Here is a 27,857-nt window from a genome sequence, read left to right on the forward strand (position 1 = left end):
CTTTGGTGTGAGGTTTGGGGACTAAGACCACTGGGCTAGCCCAGGGGCTGTCAGAGCGCTCAATTACTCCCAATTCCAGCATCTTGTGGACTTCCACCTTGATGCTTTCCTTAACATGGTCAGACTGTCTAAAAATTTAGTTTTTGACAGGCATGCTGTCTCCTGTGTCCACATCATGGGTACACAGGTGTGTCTGACCAGGGGTTAGGGAGAAGAGTTCAGGAAACTGTTGTAGGACTCTCCTACAATCAGCTTGCTGTTGGCCAGAGAGGGTGTCTGAGTAGATCACTCCATCTACTGAGCCATCTTTTGGGTCTGATGATAGAAGATCAGGGAGAGGTTCACTCTCTGCCTCCTGATCCTCATCTGTTACCATCAACAGATTTACATCAGCCCTGTCATGGAAGAGCTTAAGGGGGTTCACATGGATCACCCTCTTGGGGCTCCTGCTTGTGCCCAGGTCCACCAGGTAGGTGACCTGACTCTTCCTTTCTAGCACTGGGTAAGGGCCACTCCATTTGTCCTGGAGTGCCCTGGGAGCCACAGGCTCCAGAACCCAGACTTTCTGCCCTGGTTGGAACTCAACCATTGCAGCCTTTTGGTCATACCAAAACTTCTGGAGCTGTTGGCTGGCCTCAAGGTTTTTGGTTGCCTTTTCCATGTACTCTGCCATTCTAGAGCGAAGGCCAAGTACATAGTCCACTATGTCTTGTTTAGGCTCATGAAGAGGTCTCTCCCAGCCTTCTTTAACAAGAGCAAGTGGTCCCCTTACAGGGTGACCAAACAGAAGTTCAAAGGGTGAGAATCCTACTCCCTTCTGTGGCACCTCTCTGTAAGCAAAAAGCAGACATTGCAAGAGGACATCCCATCTCCTTTTGAGTTTTTCTGGGAGCCCCATGATCATGCCTTTTAATGTCTTGTTGAATCTCTGAACTAAGCCATTAGTTTGTGGATGGTATGGTGTAGTGAATTTGTAAGTCACTCCACACTCATTCCACATGTGTTTTAGGTATGCTGACATGAAGTTGGTACCTCTGTCAGACACCACCTCCTTAGGGAAACCCACTCTGGTAAAGATACCAATGAGGGCCTTGGCTACTGCAGGGGCAGTAGTCGACCTAAGGGGAATAGCTTCAGGATACCTAGTAGCATGATCCACTACTACTAGGATGTACATATTTCCTGAGGCTGTGGGAGGTTCTAGTGGACCAACTATGTCCACACCCACTCTTTCAAAGGGGACCCCCACCACTGGAAGTGGAATGAGGGGGGCCTTTGGGTGCCCACCTGTCTTACCACTGGATTGACAGGTGGGGCAGGAGAGGCAAAACTCCTTAACCTTCTGGGACATATTGGGCCAGTAGAAGTGGTTGACTAACCTCTCCCACGTCTTGGTTTGTCCCAAATGCCCAGCAAGGGGAATATCATGGGCTAAGGTCAGAATAAACTCTCTGAACGACTGAGGCACTACCACTCTCCTAGTGGCACCAGGTTTGGGGTCTCTGGCCTCAGTGTACAGGAGTCCATCTTCCCAATAGACCCTATGTGTTCCATTTTTCTTGCCCTTGGACGCTTCAGCAGCTTGCTGCCTAAGGCCTTCAAGAGAGGGACAGGTTTCTTGTCCCTTACACAGCTCTTCCCTTGAGGGTCCCCCTGGGCCTAAGAGCTCAACCTGATAAGGTTCAAGCTCCAAAGGCTCAGTTCCCTCAGAGGGCAGAACTTCTTCCTGAGAAGAGAGGTTCTCTTTTTCTGACTGTGTTGCAGTTGGTTTCCCAACTGACTTTCCTTTTCTCTTGGTAGGCTGGGCCATTTTTCCAGACTCCAGCTCTACTTTTTCACCCTGTGCCTTGCATTGTGCTCTTGTTTTTACACACACCAGTTCAGGGATACCCAGCATGGCTGCATGGGTTTTTAGTTCTACCTCAGCCCATGCTGAGGACTCCAGGTCATTTCCAAGCAGACAGTCTACTGGGATGTTTGAGGAGACCACCACCTGTTTCAGGCCATTGACCCCTCCCCATTCTAAAGTTACCATTGCCATGGGATGTGCTTTAGTCTGATTGTCAGCGTTGGTGACTGTATAAGTTTTTCCAGTCAGGTATTGGCCAGGGGAAACCAGTTTCTCTGTCACCATGGTGACACTGGCACCTGTATCCCTCAGGCCCTCTACACTTGTCCCATTAATAAAGAGCTGCTGCCTGTATTTTTGCATGTTAGGCGGCCAGGCAGCTAGTGTGGCTAAATCCACCCCACCCTCAGAGACTAGAGTAGCTTCAGTGTGGACCCTGATTTGCTCTGGGCACACTGTTGATCCCACTTGGAGACTAGCCATTCCAGTGTTACCTGGATTGGAGTTTGGAGTGGAACTTTTCTTGGGACAGGCCTTGTCTCCAGTTTGGTGTCCAGACTGACTACAGTTTCGACACCAGGCCTTTTTGGGATCAAAGTTTTTACCCTTGTACCCAGGATTGTTTTGTGAAGAGGCTCTGGGCCCACCCTCCTGTGCAGGTTTTTGGGGGCCTGTAGAAGACTCTTTACTATTTTTAGTTTTGGCTGTCTCACCACCTTTCCCCTGGGGAGGTTTTGTGACCCCTTTCTTTTGGTCACCCCCTGTGGAAGTTTTGGACACCCTACTCTTGACCCAATGGTCCGCCTTCTTTCCCAATTCTTGGGGAGAAATTGGTCCTAGGTCTACCAGATGCTGATGCAGTTTATCATTGAAACAATTACTTAACAGGTGTTCTTTCACAAATAAATTGTACAGCCCATCATAATTACTTACACCACTGCCTTGAATCCAACCATCTAGTGTTTTTACTGAGTAGTCTACAAAGTCAACCCAGGTCTGGCTCGAGGATTTTTGAGCCCCCCTGAATCTAATCCTATACTCCTCAGTGGAGAATCCAAAGCCCTCAATCAGGGTACCCTTCATGAGGTCATAAGATTCTGCATCTTTTCCAGAGAGTGTGATGAGTCTATCCCTACACTTTCCTGTGAACATTTCCCAAAGGAGAGCACCCCAGTGAGATCTGTTCACTTTTCTGGTTACACAAGCCCTCTCAAAAGCTGTGAACCATTTGGTGATGTCATCACCATCTTCATATTTAGTTACAATCCCTTTAGGGATTTTCAACATGTCAGGAGAATCTCTGACCCTATTTATGTTGCTGCCACCATTGATGGGTCCTAGGCCCATCTCTTGTCTTTCCCTCTCTATGGCTAGGATCTGTCTTTCCAAAGCCAATCTTTTGGCCATCCTGGCTAACTGGATGTCCTCTTCACTGGGGTTATCCTCAGTGATTTCAGAGTTGTTGGTCCCTCCTGTGAGGGAACCAGCATCTCTGACTATTATTTGTGGAGTCAGGGCTTGAGAAGCCCTGCTCTCCCTAAGTAGGACTGGAGGGGGGGAATTTCCCTCCAAGTCACTATCTTCATCCTCTGAGTTGCCATCCTCAGAGGGGTTGGCCTTTTCAAACTCTGCCAAACGCTCCTGGAGCTGTACTTTGGTAGGTTTGGGGCCCATTGCTATTTTCTTTAGTTTACAGAGTGACCTTAGCTCTCTCATCTGTAGATGGAGGTAAGGTGTGGTGTCGAGTTCCACCACAGTCACATCTGTGCTAGACATTTTGCTTCTAAAAGTTGGAATACTTTTTAAGAATCTAAAACTGGTTCTAGAATCTAATTCAAACTTTTACAAACTTTTAAACTCTAAAAGAAATGCTAAACAGGATCTAACACAAGGCCCTAGCAGGTCTTTTAAGAATTTAGAAAACTTTTCAAATTGCAAAAATCAATTTCTAATGACAATTTTGGAATTTGTCGTGTGATCAGGTATTGGCTGAGTAGTCCAGCAAATGCAAAGTCTTGTACCCCACCGCTGATCCACCAATGTAGGAAGTTGGCTCTGTATGTGCTATTTCAAAGTAAGGAATAGCATGCACAGAGTCCAAGGGTTCCCCTTAGAGGTAAAATAGTGGTAAAAATAGATAATACTAATGCTCTATTTTGTGGTAGTGTGGTCGAGCAGTAGGCTTATCCAAGGAGTAGTGTTAAGCATTTGTTGTACATACACATAGACAATAAATGAGGTACACACACTCAGAGACAAATCCAGCCAATAGGTTTTGTTATAGAAAAATATATTTTCTTAGTTTATTTTAAGAACCACCGGTTCAAATTTAACATGTAATATCTTGTTTGAAAGGTATTGCAGGTAAGTACATTAGGAACTTTGAATTATTTCAATTGCATGTATACTTTTCAAGTTATTCACAAATAGCTATTTCAAAAGTGGACACTTAGTGCAATTTTCACAGTTCCTGGGGGAGGTAAGTTTTTTGTTAGTTTTACCAGGTAAGTAAGACACTTACAGGGTTCAGTTCTTGGTCTAAGGTAGCCCACCGTTGGGGGTTCAGAGCAACCCCAAAGTCACCACACCAGCAGCTCAGGGCCGGTCAGGTGCAGAGTTCAAAGTGGTGCCCAAAACGCATAGGCTTCAATGGAGAGAAGGGGGTGCCCCGGTCCCGGCCTGCTTGCAGGTAAGTACCCGCGTCTTCGGAGGGCAGACCAGGGGGGTTTTGTAGGGCACCGGGGGGGACACAAGCCCACACAGAAATTTCACCCTCAGCGGCGCGGGGGCGGCCGGGTGCAGTGTTAGAACAAGCGTCGGGTTTGCAATGTAAGTCAATGAGAGATCAAGGGATCTCTTCAGCGCTGCAGGCAGGCAAGGGGGGGCTTCCTCGGGGAAACCTCCACTTGGGCAAGGGAGAGGGACTCCTGGGGGTCACTTCTGCAGTGAAAGTCCGGTCCTTCAGGTCCTGGGGGCTGCGGGTGCAGGGTCTTTTCCAGGCGTCGGGACTTAGGTTTCAGAGAGTCGCGGTCAGGGGAAGCCTCGGGATTCCCTCTGCAGGCGGCGCTGTGGGGGCTCAGGGGGGACAGGTTTTGGTACTCAGTCGTAGAGTAGTCCGGGGGTCCTCCCTGAGGTGTTGGTTCTCCACCAGCCGAGTCGGGGTCGCCGGGTGCAGTGTTGCAAGTCTCACGCTTCTTGCGGGGAGTTGCAGGGTTCTTTAAAGCTGCTTCTTGAAACAAAGTTGCAGTCTTTTTGGAGCAGGTCCGCTGTCCTCGGGAGTTTCTTGTCTTCGTCGAAGCAGGGCAGTCCTCAGAGGATTCAGAGGTCGCTGGTCCCTTTGGAAGGCGTCGCTGGAGCAGAGTTCTTTGGAAGTCAGGAGACAGGCCGGTGAGTTTCTGGAGCCAAGGCAGTTGTTATCTTCTGGTCTTCCTCTGCAGGGGTTTTCAGCTAGGCAGTCCTTCTTCTTGTTGTTGCAGGAATCTAATTTTCTAGGGTTCAGGGTAGCCCTTAAATACTAAATTTAAGGGCGTGTTTAGGTCTGGGGGGTTAGTAGCCAATGGCTACTAGCCCTGAGGGTGGGTACACCCTCTTTGTGCCTCCTCCCAAGGGGAGGGGGTCACAATCCTAACCCTATTGGGGGAATCCTCCATCTGCAAGATGGAGGATTTCTAAAAGTTGGAGTCACCTCAGCTCAGGACACCTTAGGGGCTGTCCTGACTGGCCAGTGACTCCTCCTTGTTGCTTTCTTTGTTCCCTCCAGCCTTGCCGCCAAAAGTGGGGGCCGTGGCCGGAGGGGGCGGGCAACTCCACTAAGCTGGAGTGCCCTGCTGGGCTGTGACAAAGGGGTGAGCCTTTGAGGCTCACCGCCAGGTGTTACAGCTCCTGCCTGGGGGAGGTGTTAGCATCTCCACCCAGTGCAGGCTTTGTTACTGGCCTCAGAGTGACAAAGGCACTCTCCCCATGGGGCCAGCAACATGTCTCTAGTGTGGCAGGCTGCTGGAACTAGTCAGCCTACACAGACAGTCGGTTAAGCTTCAGGGGGCACCTCTAAGGTGCCCTCTGGGGTGTATTTTGCAATAAAATGTACACTGGCATCAGTGTGCATTTATTGTGCTGAGAAGTTTGATACCAAACTTCCCAGTTTTCAGTGTAGCCATTATGGTGCTGTGGAGTTCGTGTTTGACAAACTCCCAGACCATATACTCTTATGGCTACCCTGCACTTACAATGTCTAAGGTTTTGTTTAGACACTGTAGGGGTACCATGCTCATGCACTGGTACCCTCACCTATGGTATAGTGCACCCTGCCTTAGGGCTGTAAGGCCTGCTAGAGGGGTGACTGACCTATACTTGCATAGGCAGTGAGAGGCTGGCATGGCACCCTGAGGGGAGTGCCATGTCGACTTACTCGTTTTGTTCTCACTAGCACACACAAGCTGGCAAGCAGTGTGTCTGTGCTGAGTGAGAGGTCTCCAGGGTGGCATAAGACATGCTGCAGCCCTTCGGGACCTTCCTTGGCATCAGGGCCCTTGGTACTAGAAGTATCAGTTACAAGGGACTTATCTGGATGCCAGGGTCTGCCAATTGTGGATACAAAAGTACAAGTTAGGGAAAGAACACTGGTGCTGGGGCCTGGTTAGCAGGCCTCAGCACACTTTCAATTGTAAACATAGCATCAGCAAAGGCAAAAAGTCAGGGGGCAACCATGCCAAGGAGGCATTTCCTTACACCAAACTTCCCAGTTTTCAGTGTGGCCATTATGGTGCTGTGGAGTTCGTGTTTGACAGACTCCCAGACCATATACTCTTATGGCTACCCTGCACTTACAATGTCTAAGCTTTTGCTTAGACACTGTAGGGGCATAGTGCTCATGCACTTATGCCCTCACCTATGGTATAGTGCACCCTGCCTTAGGGCTGTAAGGCCTTCTAGAGGGGTGATTTATCTGTGCCATAGGCAGTGTGAGGTTGGCATGGCACTCTGAGGGGAGTGTCATGTCGACAGTCATTTTCTCCCCACCAGCACACACAAGCTGGCAAGCAGTGTGTCTGTGCTGAGTGAGGGGTCCCCAGGGTGGCATAAGACATGCTACAGCCCTTAGAGACCTTTCCTGGCATCAGGGCCCTTGGTACCAGGGGTACCAGTTACAAGGGACTTACCTGGATGCCAGGGTGTGCCAATTGTGGAGACAAAGGTACAGGTTAGGGAAAGAACACTGGTGCTGGGGCCTGGTTAGCAGGCCTCAGCACACTTTCAAATCATAACTTGGCATCAGCAAAGGCAAAAAGTCTGGGGGTAACCATGCCAAGGAGGCATTTCCTTACACCTGTTATCAATAACTACAAAAAAATAAAAAGAATGAGTAAACCATACAGCCAAGGGTCTGATGTATGAAACTTTCGCGGTCACAAAACCTGCAATTTGCAAAATGATGGGCTTTGTGCTTGCAAAACTGCCAATTGCGGTGCACATAAGGCACCTTTCGAGTCTTAAATGTCTTGCCAACGTGTAAAGTGCACTCTATGACTGTTTGCTAATCGGGGAGGGGGTGGTGAAAGGGTCATGCCCTCATCCCCCCGATTCACAATCCAATGTATGAGTGCGCCAGCCACTGGCTCATTACTGGGCTGCCAGCAGCTGCGCGCGAGGGGCCCTTTCCCCTCTGAACCCCCCTGGAGGGGCAGGGAGGGGGGCTCTCCGCGGGGATGGGCGGGCTGCGTTGCCGCTGATTTGTACGTCACTTATCTAGGAGTGCGTCGCACCGCAGTGCCTGTGCAAGAACAGAGAGCCTCTGTGAGCAGCCTTTTCACTGCGCCCCCTAGCGCCTGAAGGAGAAGTAGCGCCTGGCCCGAGTGTTGAACCCTGGGCTCTGGGGGAGAGGCTGCAGGGCCACCGGGTGTTAGCTGAGGCAGAGGCCAGGCTGCAGTGGCGAGGCATAGAGAGCACAGCCCCGGAGTGGAAGAGAAGATGCCACGCAGACCGGGTACGGGTGGCAAGGGCAGGAGGGCTGTGGGCACAGGCAGTGCACGCCTAGCGAGGGACAACGCAGCAGGGGTGAGCGGGAGGTAGAGGGTGAGCTGGTGCCAGTGGCAGGGAGCGAAATGTGGGGCACGGACCGATAGTGTGTGGCGGGCAAGAGGGGGCTCAGACCAGGAGGGTGGTGCAGGCCTCAGAGGGGGTGGTGCCAGGGAAAGAGAGGGAGACGGCAGAAAGGGGGAGCGGGTGGCAGAGGAGAGGCTCCTACGGACCAGGAGGGAGAAGCCGGAGATCAGATGGCGAGAGAGTGACAAGGCCGAGACTGGCAGCGATGAGCTCGGATAATGGTGCGGTCACAGACAATAGAGTCAGTGCCAAGCAGAGAGTAACAAGGATGAGAGGCGAGGTAACAGCCGGGCAGTGAGGCACCGGTGTAGGAGGCTGGACTGGCTTGTAGTGAGTACCAAGGGGTACTTGCACCTTGCACCAGGCCCAGTTATCCCTTATTAGTGTATAGGGTGTCTAGCAGCTTAGGCTGATAGATAATGGTAGCTTAGCAGAGCAGCTTAGGCTGAACTAGGAGACGTGTGAAGCTACTACAGTACCACTTAGTGTCATATGCACAATACCATAAGAAAACACAATACACAGTTATACTAAAAATAAAGGTACTTTATTTTTATGACAATATGCCAAAGTATCTTAGAGTGTACCCTCAGTGAGAGGATAGGAAATATACACAAGATATATATACACAATAGCAAAAATATGCAGTATAGTCTTAGAAAACAGTGCAAACAATGTATAGTTACAATAGGATGCAATGGGGAAACATAGGGATAGGGGCAACACAAACCATATACTCCAGAAGTGGAATGCGAACCACGAATGGACCCCAAACCTATGTGACCTTGTAGAGGGTCGCTGGGACTATTAGAAAATAGTGAGAGTTAGCAAAATAACCCACCCCAAGACCCTGAAAAGTGAGTGCAAAGTGCACCAAAGTTCCCCTAAGGACAAAATAGTCGTGTTAGAGGGAGAATGCAAGGAAAACACAACTCAGCAATGCAACAACGATGGATTCCTGTCTGAAGGTACCTGTGGAACAAGGGGACCAAGTCCAAAAGTCACAAGCAGCTCGGAGATGGGCAGATGCCCAAGAAATGCCAGCGGTTGGTGCAAAGAAGCTCTTACTAGGCTGAAGAACTGTGAATACTGCAGGAACGACCAGGGTTAGAGACTTCCCCTTTGGAGGACGGATCCCCCACGCCTTGGAGAGTCGTGCAGAAGTGTTTTCCCGCCGGATGGACGCCAACAAGCCTTGCTACACGCAAATCGTGCGTTTGGCGTTTTTGGACGCTGCTGGGGCCCAGGAGGGACCAGAAGGTCGCAAATTGGACCTGCAGAGAGAGGGGACGTCGAGCAAGACAAAGAGCCCTCACTGAAGCAGGTAGCACCCGGAGAAGTGCCAGAAACAGGCACTACGAGGATGCGTGAAACGGTGCTCGCCGAAGTTGCACAAAGGAGTCCCACGTCGCCGGAGACCAACTTAGAAAGTCGTGCAATGCAGGTTAGAGTGCCGTGGACCCAGGCTTGGCTGTGCACACAGGATTTCCGCCGGAAGTGCACAGGGGCCGGAGAAGCTTGCAAAGTCGCGGTTCCCAGCAATGCAGCCCAGCGAGGTGAGGCAAGGACTTACCTCCACCAAACTTGGGCTGAAGAGTCACTGGACTGTGGGGGTCACTTGGACGGTGTCGCTGGATTCGAGGGACCTCGCTCGTCGTGCTGAGAGGAGACCCAAGGGACCGGAGATGCAGCTTTTTGGTGCCTGCGGTTGCAGGGGGAAGATTCCGTCGACCCACGGGAGATTTCTTCGGAGCTTCTGGTGCAGAGAGGAGGCAGACTACCCCCACAGCATGCACAAGCAGGAAAACAGTCGAGAAGGCGGCAGGATCAGCGTTACAGAGTTGCAGTAGTCGTCTTTGCTACTATGTTGCAGGTTTGCAGGCTTCCAGCGCGGTCAGCGGTCGATTCCTTATCAGAAGGTGAAGAGGGAGATGCAGAGGAACTCGGCTGAGCTCATGCATTCGTTATCTAAAGTTTCCCCAGAGACAGAGACCCTAAATAGCCAGAAAAGAGGGTTTGGCTACCTAGGAGAGAGGAAAGGCTACTAACACCTGAAGGAGCCTATCAGCAGGAGTCTCTGACGTCACCTGGTGGCACTGGCCACTCAGAGCAGTCCAGTGTGCCAGCAGCACCTCTGTTTCCAAGATGGCAGAGGTCTGGAGCACACTGGAGGAGCTCTGGACACCTCCCAGGGGAGGTGCAGGTCAGGGGAGTGGTCACTCCCCTTTCCTTTGTCCAGTTTCGCGCCAGAGCAGGGGCTAAGGGGTCCCTGAACCGGTGTAGACTGGCTTATGCAGAATTGGGCACCTCTGTGCCCAACAAAGCATTTCCAGAGGCTGGGGGAGGCTACTCCTCCCCTGCCTTCACACCATTTTCCAAAGGGAGAGGGTGTCACACCCTCTCTCAGAGGAAGTTCTTTGTTCTGCCATCCTGGGCCAGGCCTGGCTGGACCCCAGGAGGGCAGATGCCTGTCTGAGGGGTTGGCAGCAGCAGCAGCTGCAGAGAAACCCCAGGAAGGGCAGTCTGGCAGTACCAGGGTCTGTGCTACAGACCACTGGGATCATGGAATTGTACCAACAATGCCAGGATGGCATAGAGGGGGCAATTCCATGATCATAGACATGTTACATGGCCATATTCGGAGTTACCATGGTGAAGCTACATATAGGTAGTGACCTATATGTAGTGCACGCGTGTAATGGTGTCCCCGCACTCACAAAGTTCAGTGAATTGGCTCTGAACAATGTGGGGGCACCTTGGCTAGTGCCAGGGTGCCCTCACACTAAGTAACTTTGCACCTAACCTTTACCAGGTAAAGGTTAGACATATAGGTGACTTATAAGTTACTTAAGTGCAGTGTAAAATGGCTGTGAAATAACGTGGACGTTATTTCACTCAGGCTGCAGTGGCAGGCCTGTGTAAGAATTGTCAGAGCTCCCTATGGGTGGCAAAAGAAATGCTGCAGCCCATAGGGATCTCCTGGAACCCCAATACCCTGGGTACCTCAGTACCATATACTAGGGAATTATAAGGGTGTTCCAGTAAGCCAATGTAAATTGGTAAAAATGGTCACTAGCCTGTTAGTGACAATTTGAAAGTAATGAGAGAGCATAACCACTGAGGTTCTGGTTAGCAGAGCCTCAGTGAGACAGTTAGGCACCACACAGGGAACATATACATGCACACCTATGAGCACTGGGGCCCTGTGTGACAGGGTCCCAGTGACACATACATATAGGCCACAAACCTATGAGCACTGGGGTCCTGACTAGCAGGATCCCAGTGACACATAACAACCATACTGAAAACATGGTGTTTTCACTATGAGCACTGAGGCCTGGCTATCAGGATCCCAGTGAGACAGTGAAAACAGTGACAAACACCCTGACATACACTCACAAACAGGCCAAAAGTGGGGGTAACAAGGCTAGAAAGAGGCTACCTTCTCACACAACCCCCCCCCAAACGAAGGACAATAAGGCTAACCTTGGCCAGTTGAGACTTTATTGTCTAAGTGGTGATAAGTAGAGAGTAGCTCTGCAATAGACTGGTTACTCCCTTTATCATCCACTATATGGTTACTTCCCTGTGGGGATGTAAACCACCCTGTTTGAAGTTTTTTAGCTAAGCAACAATGTGAAGATGTATTTTCAGAGTTTCTATCAGTAAGTTTTAGTTTAGAGCAGTGGGAATTGTCCACTGAACCTATTTGTAGTGATGGAAATGCCAGACAGGGATGCTGTCTCAGAAAAGCCATAGCTGGGCAAAAACTTTGTCCATCTGGCTGGAAGAGAGAACAGGTATGCTGTTTCTCTTGAGTTGGAGCAGGGCAGGGATGCTGTCCTATGAGCTCCACACTAGGGCAGGGATGCTGTCCTAAGTGTTGTGAGGTAGTGCAGGGTTTCTGCACTAAAGTTTCTCTGGGAGGGTTGGAGGGATGCTCCATGTTAACTAAAATGGTGCTGTTTTTCTCACCAATGTTAGTTATCCCACAGAGAGGTACTTCCACCTCAGGGAGTCTAGCTTTGCCAGCTGATGATTCCCTTGGAACAGGTGCCACCCCAGGAGAGGTTTCTCCCACCACAGGAATAGTATCCTGAATGGTAGGGTGGTTAGGGGATACTGTGATACCCTTTCTACCTGTTGATGGAGAGGGATCCTGAGTTTTCAGGCCTTTTCTCCTTTGCTTTTTCATTTCAGTAGAAATGAGAGGGAACAATTCCTCAGGGATGCCCAGCATGGCTGCATGGGCATAAAACTCTACATCAGCCCAACCTGAGGCCTCTAGGTCATTACCTAAGAGACAGTCTACAGGTAAGCTAGGTGATACCACCACCTGCTTAGGGCCAGTAACTCCACCCCAACTAAACTGAATTATAGCTAAGGGAAGAAACTTAGTGGAGTTATGGACATCAATAATCTTATATTGTTGTCCAATGATGTGTTGTTCAGGAGGCACTAGGTTTTCAGTCACCAAAGTGAAACTGGCACCTGTGTCCCTGTAGGCCAAGGCCTCAACACCATTTATTGAAACTGTCTGCCTGTACTTATCCATTGTAAGGGGACAAGCAGCCAGTGTGGCAAGGCCAATGCCACTAGGTGTGACAGAAACTGTCTTGGGACTGATTACATCAGTTTCCACTATGGACCCATAAGTGAACCCAACTACACCCTTTGCTTGACTGTTGCCAGCAGTCCCACCACTAGTACCACTACTGCTAGGGGCACTAGAGCTTGATGTATTAGTGGTGGTAGGCTCAGGGGGTTTACCTGGACAGGACTTATCCCCTGGCCTATGGCCTCTGTTTTTACACACAAAGCACCAAGGCTTTTTAATGTGTGCAGGTTGGGAAGAAGAGGAAGAATTTGTTTTATCCCCACCCTCTGAAGAGTGTTTAAGATTTGAAGTGGGATCTTTGGTTTTACCCTTATCCCCATGCTTATCTTGAGATTTTTCACCATCTTTCTTCTTATTGCCATCTTTGTCACCCCCTGTATGAACTTTTCTGTTCACCCTTGTTCTGACCCATTTGTCTGCCTTCTTTCCCAATTCTTGGGGAGAGGTCAGATCAGAGTCTACCAGGTACTGGTGCAACAAATCAGACACACAATTATTAAGTATATGCTCTCTCAGGATTGTGTTATACAGGCTTTCATAATCAGTAACTTTACTGCCATGTAACCACCCCTCCAAGGCCTTCACTGAATGGTCAATGAAATCAACCCAGTCTTGTGAAGACTCCTTTTTGGTATCTCTGAACTTTATCCTGTACTGTTCAGTGGTTAAGCCATAACCATCCAGGAGTGCATTCTTAAGAACTTGGAAATTGTTAGCATCATTTTCTTTTACAGTAAGGAGCCTATCCCTACCTTTTCCAGTAAATGATAGCCATAGGATAGCAGCCCACTGCTTTTGAGGGACATCCTGTACAGCACAGGCCCTCTCAAGTGCAGCAAACCACTTGTTAATGTCATCCCCCTCCTTGTAAGGGGGAACTATCTTATGCAGATTCCTGGAATCATGCTCTTTTGCAGGATGACTATGGGGAATACTGCTGCTGCCACCATGGGTATCTAAACCCATTTTCTGTCTTTCCCTCTCTATTTCTAAAGACTGTCTCTCCAAATCCAGCTGTTGCTTCTTGAGCTTCAGTCTGGTTTGCTCCACTCTCAATCTATTGAGCTCCCTTTCTAACAATCTGTCATCAGGGTGGGTGGGAGGGACATTTCTAGATACAGAGGTATGATGGGAATGAACAGAAGGAGACCTGTCCCTTACAGAGGGCACCCTAACAGCTTGGCTACCAGTATAATGTGAGAGCACACCATCAGTATGGTGTGATTCAACCTCTGTACCAACTATGCTAGACTGTCTAGTAATGGGCAGGCTGAGAAGTTTCTTTCCTGAACCTTTTCCTGGGGGAGTCCCTGGATCAGATTGAGAACCATTAGCTACTTTTTCTACAGATTGGGCACTTATGGCCTTATCCTGTACTCTAAGCATGTTAATTAACAGTTCTAAGGAAGGATTCTTCCCTACACTCAAACCTCTCTCTATGCAGAGACTCCTTGCTCCTTTCCAGCTAAGGTGATCATATGCAAGTTTGGACAGTTCAACTTTTTGGCCTGTGCCAGACATTTTTAGAGAGAGTTAAAGTGATAGACAAAGAGAAAAAAGTTTTCAGAACTTTTTGGAAAGACAGAAAAAAACTTTTTAAACTTTTAAGAACTTTTTGAAAGTTTAGAAGTACTTTTCAGCACTTAGAAAAGAGTGAAAAGAGGAAATGCAAAACTTTTTGGCTATGTGTATATACACTGACCTTGTTTTGTATATTTTTCTCTTATGAAAAGTACAATGACAAGAGTGGTAAGTAGTCTCAAAGCACTTATCCCACCACTGCACAACCAATGTAGGAGGCTGGACTGGCTTGTAGTGAGTACCAAGGGGTACTTGCACCTTGCACCAGGCCCAGTTATCCCTTATTAGTGTATAGGGTGTCTAGCAGCTTAGGCTGATAGATAATGGTAGCTTAGCAGAGCAGCTTAGGCTGAACTAGGAGACGTGTGAAGCTACTACAGTACCACTTAGTGTCATATGCACAATACCATAAGAAAACACAATACACAGTTATACTAAAAATAAAGGTACTTTATTTTTATGACAATATGCCAAAGTATCTTAGAGTGTACCCTCAGTGAGAGGATAGGAAATATACACAAGATATATATACACAATAGCAAAAATATGCAGTATAGTCTTAGAAAACAGTGCAAACAATGTATAGTTACAATAGGATGCAATGGGGAAACATAGGGATAGGGGCAACACAAACCATATACTCCAGAAGTGGAATGCGAACCACGAATGGACCCCAAACCTATGTGACCTTGTAGAGGGTCGCTGGGACTATTAGAAAATAGTGAGAGTTAGCAAAATAACCCACCCCAAGACCCTGAAAAGTGAGTGCAAAGTGCACCAAAGTTCCCCTAAGGACAAAATAGTCGTGTTAGAGGGAGAATGCAAGGAAAACACAACTCAGCAATGCAACAACGATGGATTCCTGTCTGAAGGTACCTGTGGAACAAGGGGACCAAGTCCAAAAGTCACAAGCAGCTCGGAGATGGGCAGATGCCCAAGAAATGCCAGCGGTTGGTGCAAAGAAGCTCTTACTAGGCTGAAGAACTGTGAATACTGCAGGAACGACAAGGGTTAGAGACTTCCCCTTTGGAGGACGGATCCCCCACGCCTTGGAGAGTCGTGCAGAAGTGTTTTCCCGCCGGATGGACGCCAACAAGCCTTGCTACACGCAAATCGTGCGTTTGGCGTTTTTGGACGCTGCTGGGGCCCAGGAGGGACCAGAAGGTCGCAAATTGGACCTGCAGAGAGAGGGGACGTCGAGCAAGACAAAGAGCCCTCACTGAAGCAGGTAGCACCCGGAGAAGTGCCAGAAACAGGCACTACGAGGATGCGTGAAACGGTGCTCGCCGAAGTTGCACAAAGGAGTCCCACGTCGCCGGAGACCAACTTAGAAAGTCGTGCAATGCAGGTTAGAGTGCCGTGGACCCAGGCTTGGCTGTGCACACAGGATTTCCGCCGGAAGTGCACAGGGGCCGGAGAAGCTTGCAAAGTCGCGGTTCCCAGCAATGCAGCCCAGCGAGGTGAGGCAAGGACTTACCTCCACCAAACTTGGGCTGAAGAGTCACTGGACTGTGGGGGTCACTTGGACGGTGTCGCTGGATTCGAGGGACCTCGCTCGTCGTGCTGAGAGGAGACCCAAGGGACCGGAGATGCAGCTTTTTGGTGCCTGCGGTTGCAGGGGGAAGATTCCGTCGACCCACGGGAGATTTCTTCGGAGCTTCTGGTGCAGAGAGGAGGCAGACTACCCCCACAGCATGCACAAGCAGGAAAACAGTCGAGAAGGCGGCAGGATCAGCGTTACAGAGTTGCAGTAGTCGTCTTTGCTACTATGTTGCAGGTTTGCAGGCTTCCAGCGCGGTCAGCGGTCGATTCCTTATCAGAAGGTGAAGAGGGAGATGCAGAGGAACTCGGCTGAGCTCATGCATTCGTTATCTAAAGTTTCCCCAGAGACAGAGACCCTAAATAGCCAGAAAAGAGGGTTTGGCTACCTAGGAGAGAGGAAAGGCTACTAACACCTGAAGGAGCCTATCAGCAGGAGTCTCTGACGTCACCTGGTGGCACTGGCCACTCAGAGCAGTCCAGTGTGCCAGCAGCACCTCTGTTTCCAAGATGGCAGAGGTCTGGAGCACACTGGAGGAGCTCTGGACACCTCCCAGGGGAGGTGCAGGTCAGGGGAGTGGTCACTCCCCTTTCCTTTGTCCAGTTTCGCGCCAGAGCAGGGGCTAAGGGGTCCCTGAACCGGTGTAGACTGGCTTATGCAGAATTGGGCACCTCTGTGCCCAACAAAGCATTTCCAGAGGCTGGGGGAGGCTACTCCTCCCCTGCCTTCACACCATTTTCCAAAGGGAGAGGGTGTCACACCCTCTCTCAGAGGAAGTTCTTTGTTCTGCCATCCTGGGCCAGGCCTGGCTGGACCCCAGGAGGGCAGATGCCTGTCTGAGGGGTTGGCAGCAGCAGCAGCTGCAGAGAAACCCCAGGAAGGGCAGTCTGGCAGTACCAGGGTCTGTGCTACAGACCACTGGGATCATGGAATTGTACCAACAATGCCAGGATGGCATAGAGGGGGCAATTCCATGATCATAGACATGTTACATGGCCATATTCGGAGTTACCATGGTGAAGCTACATATAGGTAGTGACCTATATGTAGTGCACGCGTGTAATGGTGTCCCCGCACTCACAAAGTTCAGTGAATTGGCTCTGAACAATGTGGGGGCACCTTGGCTAGTGCCAGGGTGCCCTCACACTAAGTAACTTTGCACCTAACCTTTACCAGGTAAAGGTTAGACATATAGGTGACTTATAAGTTACTTAAGTGCAGTGTAAAATGGCTGTGAAATAACGTGGACGTTATTTCACTCAGGCTGCAGTGGCAGGCCTGTGTAAGAATTGTCAGAGCTCCCTATGGGTGGCAAAAGAAATGCTGCAGCCCATAGGGATCTCCTGGAACCCCAATACCCTGGGTACCTCAGTACCATATACTAGGGAATTATAAGGGTGTTCCAGTAAGCCAATGTAAATTGGTAAAAATGGTCACTAGCCTGTTAGTGACAATTTGAAAGTAATGAGAGAGCATAACCACTGAGGTTCTGGTTAGCAGAGCCTCAGTGAGACAGTTAGGCACCACACAGGGAACATATACATGCACACCTATGAGCACTGGGGCCCTGTGTGACAGGGTCCCAGTGACACATACATATAGGCCACAAACCTATGAGCACTGGGGTCCTGACTAGCAGGATCCCAGTGACACATAACAACCATACTGAAAACATGGTGTTTTCACTATGAGCACTGAGGCCTGGCTATCAGGATCCCAGTGAGACAGTGAAAACAGTGACAAACACCCTGACATACACTCACAAACAGGCCAAAAGTGGGGGTAACAAGGCTAGAAAGAGGCTACCTTCTCACAACCGGGCAGAGTGCCAAGGGCATCAGAGCAGAGATGGCGTGGACCAAGAGGAGGGGCACAAGAGGGCATGGGCTGAAGAGACTTTCTGGGAGGCTGGCATTAAAACTGCTGCTGGTGTACAAGTACTGCTAGAGAGACACACATGATGCCCAGCGTGCTGCTGGGACACAGTACAGCTACTGTCTGGGGTTGCGGGGTGGATAACCCTGTTGTAATGTGCACTTTGTAGGGTGGCAGGGTGAAGGCAAAGTCACTGCAGTGAAAACCTAATATATTCATATGTTAATCAATTATTTTTATCCTTGCCTTCCATACTCCTTTCTACCTCTCCTGCCTTCACCACTTCCTATTCCTGACACCTTTACTCCCCCTTCTCCTCTGTTTGTGTCCCCATCTGCCCTTCCTCTGCTTTACAATTTCCCCCTCATTTTCTCTGTATTTCTATCTTGCTTTCTCTCTCACTTTCTGCGTTTCCCGTCATTCTTTGCCATGTTTTGTCGCTTTCTCCTCTTCACAACCCTCCTCTTAAACTATTCTTTCCCCAACCCCTCTCACTCTGCCCCATCTGCTCTTGGCACGCCACCGACCGTCCCACCCTCCATCTCCATCTTCTCACCATCTCTTCTTGTCCTTATTTTCCCATCTCCTCTTCCTGTCACCTTCCCTAACTCTCATTCCTTTTCTTTCTCCTTGTCTCTCCCCCATTCCCCCTTCTTTCTCATCTTTGTCACTATATCCTTGTCTTCCTCATCATTTTCTCTCGTCACCTTTCTTTTGATCTCCATTTTCTCTCGCTTTCTCCGTCACTTCCCCTTTCCTTTTCCCAACCTCCTCTTCCCCTGTTGTTGCTTTCCTATCGCCTCGCCCTTTCTCTTTCTCCACACCCACTGCTTTCTCTGTCTCCTGTTTGTATGAATTTTCTTCTCCATCTCCACATCGCACCCCTCGTCGCCTCTCCCTGTATATTCCACTATCACCCTTTCTTTCTCACCATCTCTCTCTCTCTACCATATTGACTTGTCTCTTCCCCACCATACAACCGCCCTCTCCCCCTTTGCTTTTCCCCCACTGACATTGCTCGCCCTCCTCTTCTCCCTTGTCTTCCTTTGGCCTGTATTCTCTCTTCCCTATCTCTTTATTTGCGCCATCTTGTTTCTTCCCCGGCACAATCTTTCCCCCTCTCTCTTTTTCAGACCATCGAGTTCGATGACAGCGCTGGGGCTGTCTTACGAATACAGCCCCTGCGGACCCCGCGGGACGAGAACCTGTACGAGTGCGTGGCCCAGAACCCGCATGGCGAGATCTCCGTCAGCGCCAAGCTCAGCGTGCTCCGAGGTACCGGCCCCATCTTGTATTGTCTTTCATTAAACGCAGACCACTCTTCAGGGCCTGATGGCTAATCACGTCACTGGTGGCTGGGTGGGGAAGGAGAATGGGTCAGATGAACCAACCAGGCAGCCTGGCTCGACCTTGCTGGTGGCACATCCCTCAGGCATTCTTCCATGTTCAAGGACAGGATCCTGCACACAAGGCGGCACCTAGCCTTTCGGGCAGTGTCCTAGAGAGTGAGGCACAAACCAAGCCATACTGCGATCCAGAAAGGCTGCCCACAAACATTGTGGTCTTTAGATTCCCACCTGCTGCCCTCTTATCGCGGGCAGCAGAGATAGTCACCAAGACCTAAAGAAACTGCGGCCGCTAGTGGGCCGTTCCCAGGTCTGGGACATCCTAGCCTAACCTTTTCTGACAACACTATGGTTTATTGTGAAAGCCTAACTCAATTATAGAGCACTATACTGCCACTCCTAAATCTCAGGTTGGCTGATCTACATGGAAATCTATGGAATTGTCAAACGACTGCCTCCTGGAAAGGGGTGGCCAGAACTAGGGTAGGGTCAGTCTTGTGTCGGCCAGTGAGCCCTCTCTGTGACCAACTCTTTCCCCTTCCCTCCCAGATTTTTTGCGACTCCTCACCCTTTCCTCTTTCCTAGCTGATCTAACCAGCTCTCGCTCCTCCTGCTTTTTGTCCTCAGATTTTATTTTCAGAGCAGCCTGCAAAATCTGTCTGATCCGTTAGAGTCACAAGTTGGATGTTCACGAGGTTGAAAACACGGAAAGAAGGAAACACATTCAAAGGGCCCAATTCATATGTTCGACTTGTGACCGGTGCTGTCCTTGCCAAAAAGTACAATTTCAGCCAAAGATTGAGATAAGAAGTATCAAACACTGCAGAAAAAAACATCTTCATCATCCTTCATGCCCCACAAATTCACTGGTAGTTTTGGGTACCAAAACAGCTTAAAAACCTGTTAAAAGTGATTTACAACTAAAGTGTAAAACTCCTCTCCATAACCTCTCAGCTTACAAATGAGTGCTTATAAGTTGCCACACTCAGCACTTTGTGGGGGTTGTTTTTTGTAATTATTCGTCATACAAGAGTCAGAAAATACATTCCTTTCTACAGGGGACAGGCTTCAGTATTTTAATATTCTGTTGTAAAAAAAAAAAAAAAAAACATAGGGAGTGGTGTAGGGTGCTTTGCATCTACTTTCTACGCTCCTCTTCCAGCACATACAGATAAAGTGCCTTGCATTTATCTTTTTGAGATTGTTCTAAAAGTGGTGTTATCAATGCACTGTACGCAGTCAGACACAAACACGAAATGTATTATCCATTTACTGGCACTGTGCAGGATATGTTATATTCATTTCAGAAGCCTGGCAAGTAAAGATTGCTGTGCCACTGTTACTGATATTTTTCCCTTAAATAATTCTGTTTTAATAGAAGCCTGTAAGAATATCTGTCCTTTTCCTTTTGAAATCCTAGCCTTAACTAGACTGGCTGCATTGTGAGCTTTACAACACAACTGTCCGCAAGATCTTGTGTTATCAATTCTTTAAAATGTGTTGGCTTGGCTCCACTCAAAGAGGTATTTCTCTCCCTCAACTCATTCTTTTGGCTATTCAGTGCACCATTTCCCCTCCCAGGAGTGCTTCTATTGCAGTTCACGAGACACTAGTTTACATCTCAAAAGTACACTGAATCATCACCCATTAAATTCTTTGTCATACGCATGCATGCAGTATACAGAAAACCACCCTTTTTTGTTATGGGTTTTTCCTTTTTATGGGGACCTTCATAGCTGATAAATACTGACAAAAGAGATATGTCTGACTTTTACATACCCACGCAAATATGCACAAATACTATTTGCATTCTGTGGCACATTAAAGGCAAACCTGTTGGCTTTGCCAACGCTTGTTGTAATAGCTCCTAATTCCGGAATTAAGCCTGTTTCTATGTGTGCAAACCTTCGTCATATAACGTAACTAAGGTATAAGGAGGTAAGCAGAATGGTTCAGCATCCAGACTATATCCAAGCGGGGTCACATAGATTTGAATCTATGTCTCCTAAACCTGCGGTCATGCCTCTTCTAAACGTCATTGTTTCCTGCTTCATGTAAACATGTTTCACTCAGCATGGTATACTTTTAATGCTATGTTTCATACATAATGCAAAAAAAACAAAAAACCAGCATAAGCATTTATTCATTCTATTCCTCACCAGTTTCCTCGCCAGGCGTCCCGGTCTTTACTAAAGTACACCCTTTATGGTGAACATTCATATACGAGACTATATAGTTTGATCTAATTCTATTGCAAATTTAAAAGGTTTTATCATCATCCAACTAAAGGATGCACCTTTTATAGCGCTCTGTATCCTAAAGGTACCAAGATCTCAACATTAGGCATCACCTGCCAAATTTACAGATGAGTTTTTTTGCTATGTGATGGGACTCCCAGTTGAAGTGAACCAGCAGGGACTGAGACCTATACACACAGAGTTCAGAAAGTAAGAGGGAGATATATGCAATAGTTTTACAAAAAATTAATTCTGTTGAGGAACACAAACTATATTCACACTGTGGGATAAGAAAGATTCTAAGTGGTAAAAAATGGGGACGTTAGATTCTTACATACATTATTCTGTTCATCTGAAACTTGGAGTCATCTTGAAAATTGTGAAGTCCAAGCTTCTGGAGAATCCCGTCAGACTTTACAGTAATACTTCACAAACATTATCTGCAAAGCCATTTTTCCCAGATCACGTCTTTGATCAGCGTGACGAAATTTCAGATCCTTTTGGTCTTGCTTTAAAGTGATATACTAACTTGTATGTATACTTAGCAGACGCAAGCACAACAAAAGCCTTCTATGGTTCTTCCAGTATAGGTTATCATTTTATGTTGCAGATTCCTGGAGGGAAATTGCCATCTGTGAGAGGCCAATTGAGACAAGAGAGTCGTGATGATGGCTTATAGTGCTTCTGCCTTTGCCTAACCGAGTTTGCTGAGGTGCCCGCCAATAAAGAAAGTTCCCAATTTCCGCATAGGGCAGTCTGCATGTGTTGTGTTCTCTAAAGTATGACCAGTTGAAATGCCACAGTTTCTGAGGGCTGTACAAAAATGCTTCCTCTTCCTTTCAACTTGTTTCATCACAAATAGCATAGCATCCCAATCCGGCTTTAACACGTCTAATTTACAAAATGGCCTGGATAGCCTTAAAAAAAGACATCTTGCATCAGCTTTAGGGAGCTATGAAATCACTGCTCTTGCCACAGATCCATATGCTGGACTCCTTGTTTTCTAGAAGCTTACCTCCAAGCAAAAAAACGTCCCTACTAAAGCAAAATAAAAAAGACTGCCCTTGCACATTCAAAAGTAGATCCGAAAAGACTGGGCGGATTACGCTTTGGATGCAGAGGCCTTGAGGGGCAGGTTACCATCAGGAAGTGAAGCGGCAGGATGCACGGATTGCGCTATGAATGATGAAGTGTAAGGAGTGCAGGCTACTCATTGGATAAACAGCTATAGTATGGGCGTATTAACCTATGATATCCAGGTGTAGACTAGGCACATTCACCTATGAATGGGGTGGTGTACGATGGGCCAATGTCATTTGCTTGCAGAGATGTAGGGTGAGCAGTTAGGTCGAGCGATATGGCGGAGGAGGGTTGGTAGTTTAGCCTGTGGGCAGGTGGTTATGCTTCCTATGAGGAACCACTGGGTGGGCAGAATATTCCATGGATGGGGAAGGAGAGGGTGTGCAGATGAACGTCTGATTGGCAATGTAGGCTATGTAGATTATCCTGTAGTTAAGGGAAGTTGAACGTGCAGGCAACGTGATATTACCAGCCTTGTAACAGAGTGCAACAGTCACCGTCAATACTCTACTCTCGATCAGTACAGCCATCAATACTGGCATATGACGGTACTTCGTGTAGTCACTAATCCTCTGCAAACCTCCACCCCACCCGGCCCAAAAAAAAAAAATAAACATTATGACTTTGTCCACCTGTATGTTTGGTTTCCTATCTACAAGTACAGTTACCTTTATAAACATTCGGTTACATAACAAGCAGATGTTTTGAATTATATACTGGCCCTGCTGAGGGCCTGTACAGCTATACGACTGGGTCGAAACATCAATATTTTGCAAGTGGCTGCGAGTCTAATAGTTGGTTTGGCCTAACTGAAATGCATTCTCTGGATTTCTTTGTCCCTATCAATGCCATTTTTTACATTGTTTTCTCTGAATAAGACAAAAAGATATATTTTAAGAAATGAATCCACTTCTATGGTGGTTTTGCAGTTTGAACTGAGCACTGCACCATTTTTTTTTACCTTGTCGCTTGTCTTAAACGTGCTCCAGAATACAAGAATTATTATTTTTGGCATGTCTTTATTTTCTTAAGGTGTGCCTTCCCATAGCTGTGTGCTGAAACTCTTATGGCCAGCCCTAACAAGAATCCCCCTTCTCTCTGTGAGAGGAGCCATTGTTGTGCTTCTAGGCTTCTACCGGACGCAGTGCTTCTTTGCAGAGCCCACTGCGTACCAGCCACGTCCGACATCACCGTTGTTCAATTAAACACCCAGGAATACTAGGCATTGCGATGGAACATGAACATTTGTTCTTAATTAGGTACCCTGGTAATGTACGCAGATTCCCCTCGATGCACCCACACGCATGCGCAGCGAGCGCACACTCCTTGGCTACTGAATTAAACAGGGACGCCTGGTGCAGGCAGGTGGCGTGGCAGACAGAGGCATGCCTGATTCAACTGGCAACCAATCAGCCCGCGGAGGCTGGTGACCAGCTACTGCTCACAGATGGGACCCCGGGAGGTGGGACCTACTTTCAAATAGTTGTTATGTCTCTGCAAGCGTCAGGTAGCCCACCACCATCCCTGTCTTTGTACCCACAATCTTTTCCACAGTCTCTGCAGCCATCCCACCTCTCCTCTGGTCATTTTCAGTTAGTCTTTCTCTCTTTTAGTTTTCACTTCCGAATCACTGTCGGCCCCCTCTGTCTCTCCCAATGCACTTTGTCAATCTGGCCTGCGTTTATAAAGTGCATATGTACCAACTATATGGCACAGAAGCACTCTTGGAGTCTAGGCACCCTTTACTTCACAGTCTGAGATGATCCCGTGTAACTAGGCTTGTAGGATCAGTCTGTTCGGTTTATTGCAAAGAAACTCCTCCTGTTCGGAAATAAGAATAAATGATGTCCAACGCTATCGCGGTCTGATGGTGCATGTTTCACGTGGGTGCATGTGCCAATGGACTTTGGCATGTATTTTGTGGCACTGTTGTGCACGGTTATCCTTAGCATCGCCAATGAGATAACTGAGTGGCATCGTTGGCTAAACACGTAGCTTTGATATACTGTGCAGCCGTGGTGCGCTACCTTTAAGCCTGTTTGTTTAGAGGAGCTCTGAGGTGGATGAAGGAGAGGGTGGCAACATGCTTTTGAGGTGGTGGGTTTTTGTCAAATATACAACTCAGAAGCTGAGGTATGCGCTGCAGGGAGCCTGGAGGTCTGTACGCCATGATCTGTTGGGTACAGCAAATTCTGACTATATGGTAGCAGGACTGAAAAAGATCTGCTGTTAAATCGAAAGTAGAGTGTGCTTGTGGGAGTCCGGGTATGGTCAAGTAATGGCATTACAGAGCTCTGTTGGCTGTAAGAAAGATGGACTGCTAATGCTTTCTGTTTGTTGGCCCAGCTGACAAAGCAAACATTGCAGTGATGCAAACCTTACTTCAGATAACACAGGCACATTAATCGGAGAGCAATCAATTATGACAGTGCATTGAATATATAGAATTATAGATGAGTAACTGTGAGTTATTGGGATGTTATTACACCTCAGGGTTCTCAGTCGCATGAAATAGACAACAAGAGCAAAGCTCAAGTTGTCTGTGATGTCACTCAGAACTCCGAGGTGAAAAACACCCCCTTACGTCACTGTTACCCATCTCTAATGCGTTGTGTTTGGCCCCAAGAATCCTTTGCCCTGCATATAACTGCTAGGCTGAGGCAAAGGAATGATGGCAAAGCCATACATAAGATTTAAAAATAATAATCATTCTGCCCTCCTTTTACCCACCCACCGCTCTCTGTGCCTTTCTTTTATTTCACAAGCTTTGCTGCAGGCTCCTAGCCTGGGGCAGTCTCTGTGAGAGCACTGACAGAGCAGCCTGGAATTCCTTTATGACGTAGCAACAGGGGGTAACAGCGTTCATTAACAACACATTGTTATGTCATAGTAGTGAATCTGGTATTCACACTAGTGGCTCTCAGTGACACCTTCACATAACATATAGAATTACAGATTAGTAACGGTGAACTACGTCAGTATTTTTCATCAAGGGGCTCTGAGTGACATCATATAGACTTGGACAGCAAGGCTCGAGTGGTCTATGATGTCATTCAGAACCCAGAGATTAAAAAAAAAAAATCCCTGTAATTCACTTAAAACCCATCTATAATTTGATGTTATGTAGGCCCCCAAAATCATCTGTCCCTTCTTTCAACTGCTACACAGTGGCAGAGGAGTCAGGAGAAGCCGTACATAATATGGCTTCTGTTATGTATTCCTGTCCAAAGGTAAAAAAAAAAAAATACCTGCCACCCTTGCAAAGCCTCCACCACCTTCCCTCCCCCATCAGCAGACACGCAGAGCTACGCTGACAGGTCTCAGAGGTACCCTGTCAAGCCTGGCCTGGAAGACTCTTATGGCATCACAACACTGGCTAACAAGTTTAGTTATCAACTGTTGCTATTTCATAGCAGTATATTATGAGATTCAGAAACTGAAATAAACGATGGAGGCTCTCTATGAAGGCCATACATAACAAAGGGAAAAGTAAATTATCTGTCTCTTTGCATGAGAAAGGAACAAACAAGGACTTGGTACCGTGTCCCATGAAACTTCCAGGCGACTGCAATACATGCCTCTCATATCATTCCCATCAAGAGATGAGCAATAAACATATGGATTAGTTAAAGTAGTCCTAGGCTGCGACTGACTGGGGGTGCAGCTCCAGTGATACCCCAAAGAGCAATAGGAGCAGCTGGGTAAAGGGGCCTTAAAATGAGAGCCACGGAATGGGTGATACAGGTTGGGGAATCCGTGAAAGACAGAGAAGACTGCAGGAGCAAAGCGAGGGGGGGGGCCAACCCTTTAGACACAATTACATAGTATATGGCTCTTTAACGATGCACTAGGCACACATTAGAAAGCAAGTTCAGCAGTGCAATGTTGACTCGGGCGTTGCATGAGTGTAATATTGTACTGCGCCACAGTAATGGATCTATCCAGGTGGAGGGCTGGGTAACAAGTCAGTGAAGCTTCCCTAATCTGATGGGAATAAATGCTCGGTAGCAATCAAGTAAATATTTGTCCTACAAAGATGCAATATAAATATGACAACTAATCACACAAGCCCATACCAGATGCTAGTCGAGCACTGTCGGTTCTGAGACAGCATCAGTCAAACTGCAAGCAAGGTCGACTCAGACGGGATAAGAGTACAGCAGCAGAACACACAGGGCCTGATTACGACTTTGGCGGAGGGGATTACTCTGTCCCAAATGTGACGGATATCCCGCCCGCCATACTATAAGTTCTATAGGATATAATGGTACTTGTAATACGGCGGACAGGATATCTGTCACATTTGGGACAGAGTAATCCCATCCGCCAAGGTCGTAATCAGCTCCTCAGTGTAGAGTCACCAAAAGCTATAAGTGGAACAGTCGTTATCAGGGGTAAAAGCAAAACCACTGCTGTAGGGTCCATGCTGATGAGACATGAGGAAATAGTAGTGGTGGTAGCACACTAGCAAAATAGTCGAGTGTAGGACCCAACCAGATGCAAAAAATGCCTAAGTAACAAATTAGGGCTCAGACATATGAAAGTTAAGTATGTCATGCCGTTCAGCCTGCCTCCCAGACTGATGGAAGCACTTTGTGCTTTTGTGCCGAGTCCCCTAAGTGGTAAAGGTATGCCCATACGTGGGTCCTGACACGCTGTTCCATTACAACTTAGGGTACACTCGTCAACGAGGCCCAGCCACATCTGGAATTGTTGGTTTATATCCAGAGAGGAAGGAGCCTAGTCGTTGGGTTTGTACACTTTTAGGGTAGGGTTAAGGATGATTTGTGTATGATCAGTACCTGTCTGCACTGGCACAAATGAGCTAAGAAACGGTGGAATGGGATGCACCCAAAGAAATATAAGAGGCTCTGATTGATTGAGGGAATTCTAACCATTGCTTCTGTGGTACGCTTTGGTTGATACTTACTGACTCCATGTCCCTGCCCTAATTCTCTGATCATTCTTCTGCCACTTGATTTTATCTTCCATACTGTGGCAGCATCTTGCTGATTCTTCTTTTTGCAGTTAAATCTTTGTGCCTTTAATTCCTCCAACCACCTCTTCATCCCTTAAGGTGTGTCCCACATATTTAACTTTGCATCAAGACCTACTTTTGTAAGAAAAGTTTCCAGGACCACCATTTGCTCCAGTCATCAAAGTTCTTCATCTCCAGATGAAATCTGTGCATAATCTACCAGAGCTAAACACAGTGACAGACATTGCTTGCTTGTTGGTGTAGAAAGCCTCATTGTGGCCATAAAGAGCTAAACATATGTTTGCACGAAGTAAAGAACATGTGGAAAGGGCTTGAACCAACGTTTATTAACCAGTAAGTGTAAACCTACGCTATCAGTGCAGGACTCATAATTTGTTAGCTCACGTGCCCTTCGCAGAGAGGACCAGCCCTATGCAAATCAGCCCAACCGAGCCCCGAGGGAACAATCTGTTTGCATGAAACCTGGCAGCATCTCTCCTTCCTTGCGAAACCATTCCCATCACATGTGAGATGGGTCTACCTTTAGAAGGGTTCCACTGCCTCGTTACGGGCCAGATCCAGCTACATCAGGGACCTGCAGTGGGTGTGCTTCCTGTGCGAAGGAATTGGAGAGGCCGCATGCCCACCGAA

At 47.9% G+C, this 27,857-nt stretch overlaps 1 protein-coding gene across 7 annotated transcripts in view; it reads left to right on the forward strand.

The window, feature by feature from the left end:
• Positions 1-27,857, forward strand: part of PTPRS (protein tyrosine phosphatase receptor type S) — a 542,831-nt gene that overhangs the window by 249,253 nt on the left and 265,721 nt on the right. For all 7 annotated transcript variants that reach the window (XM_069215972.1, XM_069215973.1, XM_069215971.1 and 4 more), the window contains exon 4: positions 18,699-18,840. In XM_069215972.1, coding sequence (XP_069072073.1) covers positions 18,699-18,840 — 142 coding nt within the window. The remainder of the gene's footprint in view (positions 1-18,698; positions 18,841-27,857) is intronic.

The sequence above is a fragment of the Pleurodeles waltl genome, chromosome 12 (genome assembly GCF_031143425.1).
Source record: "Pleurodeles waltl isolate 20211129_DDA chromosome 12, aPleWal1.hap1.20221129, whole genome shotgun sequence".
Lineage (NCBI taxonomy): Eukaryota > Metazoa > Chordata > Amphibia > Caudata > Salamandridae > Pleurodeles > Pleurodeles waltl.